Consider the following 8,404-nt stretch of genomic DNA (forward strand, 5'->3'; position numbering starts at 1 on the left):
TTTGATGTATGTATCCTCCATAGATCCAGATCATGCAGACGGTCTTCCCTTAAAGGCATCATCACCCAGGAGATACTTATCGAATGCCTCGTTTCTTTCTGGGAATGGACGTGGGCCACAGATTCTGATCATGTCTTCCCTGGTCAAAACCTCTTTCTTGAACACCTCCTGGGCAATCTTGTCAACCAAGTCGAGTTTCTCGGTCAATAAAGCCTTGCACTCTACGTAGGCCTCATCGATGTAGCGCTTCACCTCCTCGTCAATCACACGGGCAGTGGTTTCAGAGTACAAGTTGTGAACCTTCATGCCACTATTTTCATCGCCGTTATCGAAGTACACATTGCCAAGTTTATCGGACATTCCTAACTTCAAAACCATCGATTGTGCCATCTGGGTAATTTTTTTAAAGTCATCCGAAGCTCCGCTTGTAACAGATTCAAAGTGCAATTCTTCACTAACTCTGCCTCCCAAAGCCATAATCATTCTATGCTTGAATTGTTCCTCAGAGACCAAGTATTGATCCTTTGGTAAATACTGGGCGTATCCCAAAGCACCTTGTCCTCTAGGAATGATGGAAACTTTCACCAATGGGTCAGCAAATTCCAAGAACCAGCCACAAATAGCATGACCGGCCTCATGGTACGCAACCGTCTTCTTTTCATCGGGGCTCAAAATTCGGGATTTCTTTTCCAATCCGGCAATCACCCTTTCAATAGCCTGTTCGAAATGGTACACATCAACGGATTGAGAATCGTTTCTTGCTGCAATCAACGCGCCTTCGTTGCAGCAGTTGGCAATATCCGCACCGGCGAATCCGGGCGTCAAAGCAGCCAATCTACCAGCCAATTTTTCGATCGCCTCGTCGATCAACTGATGGTACTTGCTGAAGTCAACATCGTTGTGGCTGGCCTTAATTTCTTCAACTGACTTAAGTGTGATTTTAGACAAGTGAACTTGGAAAATGGCTTTTCTTCCCTCAATGTCCGGGGTGTCAATCGAAATATGTCTGTCGAATCTGCCAGGTCTTAGCAAAGCCTTGTCCAAGACATCTGCACGATTTGTACCGGCCAATACGACAACGTGGTCCGACTCTTCGAAGCCATCCATTTCCACAAGCAATTGGTTCAAAGTATTTTCTCTTTCGTCGTTTCCGCCCATATGCCCGTTGCCTCTTTCTTTTCCAATCGCATCGATTTCATCAACGAAGATGATTGAGGGAGCCATTTCCCTTGCAGTTTTGAAAAGATCACGCACACGAGAGGCACCTACACCCACGAACATTTCCACAAATTCAGAACCCGAAACAGACAAGAAGGGGACCCCTGCCTCACCTGCAGTGGCTTTGGCCAAAAGAGTCTTACCTGTTCCTGGAGGACCCGAGAGAATAGCACCCCTGGGGATTTTTGCACCAAGCTTTTCGTACTTCACGGGATCTTGTAAAAACTTAACAAACTCCATGATTTCTTCCTTGGATTCTTCACAACCAGCAACGTCCTTGAACTTGATCTTGACATCTGTTTCCTGGTTAAACAACTTTGCCTTGGATTTTCCGATTTTGAAAATTCCACCTGGGCCGCCGCCTGCCCCACCTTGAGCCAGCGCACGTTTGGTAGTGATATACCATAGTCCTCCGATCAACAAAACAGTGGGCAAAATAGGAAGCAACACGCCTAGCCAGGAGCCACGGTCCACGTACAGCACAGGCAAGCGCTCTTCGACAGGGATACCTAGTTTGTCTTGAATGGCATTCATTTCCTCTTCGAAAACCTCCACTGAGCCAATGGTGAATACAACCATGGGATGGCCGTCTGACCCACGCACAGTCTCATCTGAAAAGGCACCCATGATCAACTCTGCCTCAACGGCAAACTTGTTGATCACCGTGAGCTTTGTGACCAAGCCCTTGGCAAGGTAACGATTCTGGAAATCCTGGAAGGAGAGCTCGTCATGATTTTGCAGTTGCGTCAAGGTGTAGATCACCAATAAGGTGGTGAAAATCGTGAAGCCGAGGCTGTATTTGGCAATAGTTGCACCGTTAATTTCGACCATTTTCAAATTCTTAAGGTTGGGATTCTTTTTCATGAGCTCTTCGAGATGCTTTCTCACCTTCTCTTCTTCGATCAGAGGCTTCTTCTTTGGTTCCCCTTCGCGTCCCGACTCGTCCTCCTTTTTAGGAGGTCTACTCTGCTTTTTTTCTTCTGACTCTTTGTTGGGCGCTTCGTCTTTGCTTGGTTTGTTGCTGTTGTATAAACTTGCAGTGCTGTGAAGTTGTAATCTGTTAAAAGAGGAGAAAGCTCGATGTGTGGGTACTTGCAAAACAGGGGTAGCGGCTCTCGGAAACCGGATCCCGACACGGGCTGATCCAGCCGCCGTGAGCAACGACCGTCTCATTAGCATGGTGTTGAAGTTATGAGTGTCGTTGAAGTTTTTGGCGATCTTTTCCCATACTGAGAGGCAATTTGCCGTCGCTCGAGAACTGACCATGGTCACGTGACACTGCTATTGTGGGTGCACGAATTTCGATGTGTCGTTTGATAATGTGTTCCGATTACATCATTAATGATTTCGTGGTATGTGCTCAGAAGGACATTCACAAGTTATCGAATGCACTGGTTTTACTTGCTGTAACTTATTTGTTGTGATTCATTTTTTTGACGGATCTGGAAGACTGGGTACTTTCTATTTGCTCGAAAACTTCCGCGGATTCGTCCTAAAAAAAGAATAATTGGCTCCTTGCCAAATGTAATATTAACTACAGAGATATCGAGATTCCGGGATTGTTTGGAGCTTTTCAATCGGAAAGGAGGGCCTGGGAATTCCTTGAGGTGAAAGGCAAGGCATGATCAATACAAGTCCATGAAATCCTTTCCCCTGTTTTCCAAGGGTTCATCTACTTCATTTACCTGATTACCTGTCATGACTTTGCGCCCCGACGGCACTGCCCGTTGATGACAATATTTCCTTTTCTTACGTTCTAAACAAGACCCTTTTCGTTATTGCCTCGTCTATCCCTCTCTAAAGACACGGCTCACAGAATAACCTTCAATTCAACTGACACGTTGAGAATAATTGTCATCATAAAAAGCTGCGTGCAAAAATACAAATTAAACGTATATTATCACTACCCAATGCATAAAAATGAGCCCTACGAACCAGTCGAGTTGGCCATGTACTTATCCCACGTGGTCTCGCAGACCTCCAAGAACTTCTTCTTCGCGTTGCTTTCGTTGCCCTGAAAAATGGTGAACTTGAAAGCTGACTCTTCGTTGAACGATATGGTGCCCCTGAGGGCCGATGTGGTCCGTCGGCGCTTGATTTCCATCTCGTCCATCTCATCTTGGGTCGCCTTCTCTTCATCGCTGTGGCCCACATCGAAGTGCTCAATCTGCGCGGAGGGGGGCTGCGCTGGCATGGGTGCTAGTTTTGCCACCTGGCCCTCAAACACATCCAAAACCGGCTTTCTTCTTCTTGCCGACATGGCACGTGGCAGGCGCGGTTTCGCAACTCTTTCGGAACCTGCGCCTGTAGTTCGCCTGATAGGCGTGGGCATATAATGGACGGCGGTTTGTGGGAAATGGCCCATGGCCGGATATAGATACCGTACGGGGACTCGGCGGAGTGCTTGTGGGCCATATAGAGAACGCATCGGCGCAGAGTTGATTGCCGGTGCCGTAGAACCGGCGTGCACCTTTGGAGAGATGCGGAGCGGCCCTGGAGCATTGTTCCGTTTTAGCGTCTTTCGAGTCAATGAGCTGGCGATCCGTTCCAACTCGGAGCCCTCCAAGGGGCTTGACTCGTACAATGCTCCGTTTTCGTGCTCGCAGTCTACACTCTCGGTGTCACTGAGCTCATCGCAGTCGATTTCAATGACTTGCTGGTGTTCAGTACCAAGCGAGGTGTCGGTGGTGTAGTTTCCGTTTTTGGGCGTTTCATTCGGGGTTATCTCTGTTGTTTGCTTGCTTATTGCATTTGACTTCAGGTCTGCTTCGCCATCTGCTGTCGAGCTGGAGGCTGTTTTCGCAGAAGGCACATCGGACCAGTTCGAAGACATCGGCGTCTGCCTAACGGAGCTGCTAGGGGAAGGGCTGGTTTCATATTATCCGGATGCTATGAGCTCGTTCTGTTGTATTCTGATCACTTCGCTGATTTTGAGAGTGTCTCGCATGTCCAGGTTGACGAATTGTGGCGTGATTGGGCTGACGGTTCTCAAGATCATGTCAGATTTGTCCTTGTCTTTAGAGAGCTCAAGCTGGAAAGGGCGGTTTTTTTTCTTGACGGACATGGGGAATGCTTCTAATGTTTATTATATCAGTCTGCGGCGGGGCAGGCTTAAGAGTGTTTAAAAAAATAAGGTTTGGAAGGTATCGTAGACAGGGGCGGCCAGAATTTGTAGTGAGGCTGCGCGGCAGGATTGCCGCCGTGGTGAAAAAAAGGTGGTCCTATGAAACGAGCGGATCTGCCGGAACAACAACAAGAGGCACGGAGGATCTTGTGAGAGCAAACCTAATGCTGTTTGAAACCTTTTGTTGTCTTGAGAAACTTGGCTTTTCGCGAGGGTTTCAAAGGTTGCTCAACGGATGTTTTTTAACTAGCAGGTTCAAGCTATTGGATGTTTTCAAAGACAATCCGAGTGCAGATTGCGCTTAGATTAATGGTGGGCTGCTTCGCGCGCGAAACGATCGCGCGTTGGGTTTTACATGGGAATTTGCTACTCAAACTATGCGCGAGCTGTTGAGTGGGCTAAACAGCCATGCGCCATTTATTGGGTTTGACTTCGCACATTTGTAGTATCCGAAAGTGCCGGGCAAGATAGTGGTTACGTTCCCCCCTAGACCCTGATTCGAAATACAATTACTCGTGTCAGATCTTCGGACTCCAGGAAAAACAGTTTGCGACCTTGCCATGCCGGACTACCACATTTCGTTCGAATGGCCGAAGGCAGGTTTGTATACTGCTCTGAAACGCACCGAATATGAAACTGAGTGAGTTTTACCGTAAAGAGCATCTGGCCAACAGGATTCGCAGACTGGTCGCGTCATTCGGCTTTCGAGCCTCATGTCAAAATTTTGATTGAGCTTGCAAAAAACCACTGATAGGAGTGCCCAGATTGTTTTTTTTTTCTTGCACCGGACTGGTTTGTATCTCATGCGACATCGCCAAATGTCTCGCCAGCAGGGGTTGAAACGAATTAGACGTAAACGCTGTCTGGGTAAGAGAATGGCTGATGAAACCATTTTCCCCGCATCATTGGGCTTAAAAAGCTTATTGTCTGTTGCCACGCAGTCTCCACTGGAATTCGCGGGACGCCTGAGTTTGTTTAAAGCAGGTGCTTCCTTGTGAAAGAAAGTTGGCAACGTTTGAGAAGGATAAGATTGGAAGAATTTATAACTGTGTTGACAATTCAACTAAGACCCGTTGAAGCTCTGCATAAAGCGGGCGTTGTAACTATACGCAGTCCGGGTGCCAGTAACAATACCGTAGACGGTCCGTTAGCGGATATAAGGGCTTAGTTTCTTATATCCAGAAGGAGTGGAAGAAAGGACAGAACTAGTAGTGAGGGCCCCTGGAGAAACGACAGAAGTCCTGGTTCTGAAGTGGGTCTTTGAAAGACTCCTCTTCAGTAGTGGATCCAGTCATGATAATCTAGGAGCGATTCAAGTAGATATATAAGTTTAGATAGGAGAAAACCCCCAAGAGGAAAAATTTAGGAAAGAAGAAAAACTCTTCGTCATGTAAATTAGCTGTGCCATAGAGATGGCTTGGCACATGATGCAGAAAACCGGACAGGGCTATTCCCTCAGGGTTTCTGCGAACCTCAACAAGACCAGACAGGATCTCACTACTTCTAGATGGTGTCAAAGGGGGTTATTTGTTTCAAATTGTAATTTTCACTCTATGAATGTTAGTGTAAGGGTTGTACGTGGAGAGCGAATCGCCGCAGCGCCATATACCCGACGCTAGATACACCACGAGCAGATGTGGGGTTGTCCAAAAAAGCACATTTAAGAAGTGAAGTTCTCCCAGCCCTTGGGTCTCTTCAATCCGTTCAACGTGAAATACTTAGGCGTGCAAGAGTAAGGCCTCCAAGTGAAATCTTGCTCCGGCTCACACAGACATTTCTTTTGGGCTCTGAGTTCTTGGTCCACGGGACAGTTGTTGAAGGGCGTGTGGAAGTAGCCGACATCCTGGAAGAAGTGAAGCTTGTCTCTGGGCATGAAGAGAGACGCGGCGATGGAGTGCACGGGGGCGTCGCCCCATCTCTCGTAGAAGAAACCACCGGCCTTGTCCAAAGCGTCGAAGTACTTCAAGTACGCTTCGGATTTCCAGAAGCCCAAGGCCCCAATCTCGAAGTTGGACCAGAAGTGGCAGCCGTTGTACGTGTTGCCCTTGTCGTTGGAGATCCAGGCCATGTTGTTGTCCTTGGCAAGGTACTGGGGGTTCTCTTCCATGAACTTGCGGGTGGTGTCCCACAAGGTGGGGATGGTCTCGCGGTACTCCGGCAAGGAGATCGTCCAGCCGTACCACTTGTCGTTGTCCTTCATGTATTGGAAAAGATCGTAGTCAATGTCGCAGTGGATCTTGATGTCCGGCTCGACTCTCCAGTAGTACTCGTAGTCCTCCAACAACGCGTGTCTGAAGAAGAAGCCGGACTCGAACCTGCACATGTGCCTGTACGACTCGGAGCCGCCGTAAATCACGTTCTTGGCCACCATTTCCTCGCGGCCCAACGCGGCCTTTTCCTTGTCGATCCACTCGGGGTACGACCAGTGCTCCTGCGGGATGAGCCCGAACTTGGCCTGGCCCGAAACCATGCCCTGGACGGCGGTCTTGAAGTCTTCGTCGAAGGGCGCGTCGTTCAAAAACACCCAGTCGTAGTGGTACTTGCTGTTGAACCGCTCCTCGATGTGCGTGATGGACTGGGTCAATCCTTGCAAGTCGGAGTTGCGGGCCAACGTGACGAACGTAGCCTTGACCTTGCCGGGAGGAATCAGGAAAGCGGCACCGGCGCCGTTTCCGGCAAGCGGGCCCGCGGCGGCGGCGGCGGCGGGGGCAGCCGCCTGGCCGCCGGAAACCGCGTTCTGGGCGTTCTTAGCCGCCGTGGACGCTCCGCCAGGGGCGCCTGCCGGGTATGAGGAGCCCTTGGTGAGGATGTAGCCGCAGAAAAACAACACGAGGGCGAAAATGCCGAATCGGATGAGGCGGGCATTGGATCGGGAGGACGCCATGGTGGTTCTTTGTTTTCGCTAGAGAGCTGCTTTGCGGGCGTGCCAGAATACGGGTGCTCTAGCAGAAAAGAACAGGCGGACGAGGGAAGCACTGTGCAAGGGAGAGAAAAAAAAAGAGCGCCTGTGTGGAGCTGGAACCACCGCCGCGTAGGGCGAGCCAAGGGGAGGGCCCGGTGGACGGGTGCGGCGGCCAAGGCAGAAAAAAGCTACCTGCATTCACCAGGGCCGGCGAGCCCACCAGGGCCGCGCATGCCGGACCCCCGTGCAAGCGCAGGGCAGCATGGGGCCCACCGAAAGGCGGTGGCCCAAATTCCCACCACGGGGAGACTTTCTTTCCGTAATATGCCGGGCGTTGTGCGGCGAGGGCTCGTGACCACGGCTTGGGCAAAAATGTGTTTCGCCGGCCGAAGGCACGTGGAAAGGGCCGGAGGGGCATGGGCAATTACAGGGCAGCCGTGCGCCGCTGGTCTGGGCGAGTGGGCACGGGGCCCGGCTTTCTGGCGAGATTAGGGCCACGCGGCGGGACGGGGGGCCGGGGGCCCTAAGACCGCCTGGCGAAAGAACGCGGTGCGCGCGGCGAAACAGGTCCTGAGCGAAGCCAATATCCCAAAGCGGGCCGCACGCGCGCCGCGGCCCTAGCAAAATAAAGGACAGCGAAGCAGGAAGCTTGTTTCTCGAACCGCGGGCCGGAGCGCGTGGGGCCCCGCGCATCTAGAGCGCCCCGCCACGCCTGGAGCCCACAGCGCCAAAGGGCCTTTTGTTGTGGGGAAGGCGCCGAGCGGCTGGGCGGGTGCAAGGCCAGAGCAGCGGGAGACCCATGCAGACCCAGGCGGCTCTTTCTGGGCATTCTGGGCCTTGCGTGCACAGCCCGGGTGTTTCTAATTATACTTTCTTTGGAACCTTTTTTCGGTGTCCTGCGCCGAATATGCTCGGCCATCCGACTGCATGAAGGGCCCTGGGATATATTAGGTGTTGTGTTTTGCGTGTTGTGTTTTGTGAGTTGCGTGTTGTGAGTTGTGTGTTGTGAGTTGTGTTTTGCGTGTTGTGTTTTGTGAGTTGTGAGTTGTGTGTTGTGTGTTGTGAGTTGTGTGTTGTGTGTTGTGAGTTGTGAGTTGTGAGTTGTGTGTTGTGTGTTGTGTGTTGTGAGTTGTGTTTTGTGAGTTGTGAGTTGTGTTTTG

General features: G+C 50.7%; 3 protein-coding genes across 3 annotated transcripts; all 3 read right to left on the bottom strand.

Moving 5' to 3' along the window:
* Positions 1-17: 17 nt before the first annotated feature.
* Positions 18-2,619, bottom strand: AFG3 (AAA family ATPase). The gene has a single exon (XM_018855668.1). It carries the CDS (start codon positions 2,395-2,397, stop codon positions 31-33), a length of 2,367 nt encoding a protein of 788 aa, XP_018714777.1. The 5' UTR covers positions 2,398-2,619; the 3' UTR covers positions 18-30.
* A 526-nt stretch (positions 2,620-3,145) lies between these two features.
* Positions 3,146-4,051, bottom strand: METBIDRAFT_10448 (uncharacterized protein; the record flags this gene model as incomplete). The annotated part of the gene is made up of 1 exon (XM_018853771.1): positions 3,146-4,051. The coding sequence occupies one exon, from the start codon at positions 4,049-4,051 to the stop codon at positions 3,146-3,148; it is 906 nt and encodes a 301-aa protein (XP_018714778.1).
* Positions 4,052-6,002: 1,951 nt separating this feature from the next.
* METBIDRAFT_36259 (glycosyltransferase family 15 protein) lies at positions 6,003-7,226 on the bottom strand (the record flags this gene model as incomplete). Its single annotated transcript, XM_018856713.1, has 1 exon — positions 6,003-7,226. The coding sequence occupies one exon, from the start codon at positions 7,224-7,226 to the stop codon at positions 6,003-6,005; it is 1,224 nt and encodes a 407-aa protein (XP_018714779.1).
* Positions 7,227-8,404: the final 1,178 nt, after the last annotated feature.

The sequence above is a fragment of the Metschnikowia bicuspidata genome (genome assembly GCF_001664035.1).
Source record: "Metschnikowia bicuspidata var. bicuspidata NRRL YB-4993 chromosome Unknown METBIscaffold_1, whole genome shotgun sequence".
Lineage (NCBI taxonomy): Eukaryota > Fungi > Ascomycota > Pichiomycetes > Serinales > Metschnikowiaceae > Metschnikowia > Metschnikowia bicuspidata.

What these genes read in the sequence shown, in the direction of transcription:
- AFG3 (XM_018855668.1), bottom strand. Translation starts at nt 2,397, where the DNA reads ATGCTAATGAGACGGTCGTTGCTCACGGCGGCTGGATCAGCCCGTGTC.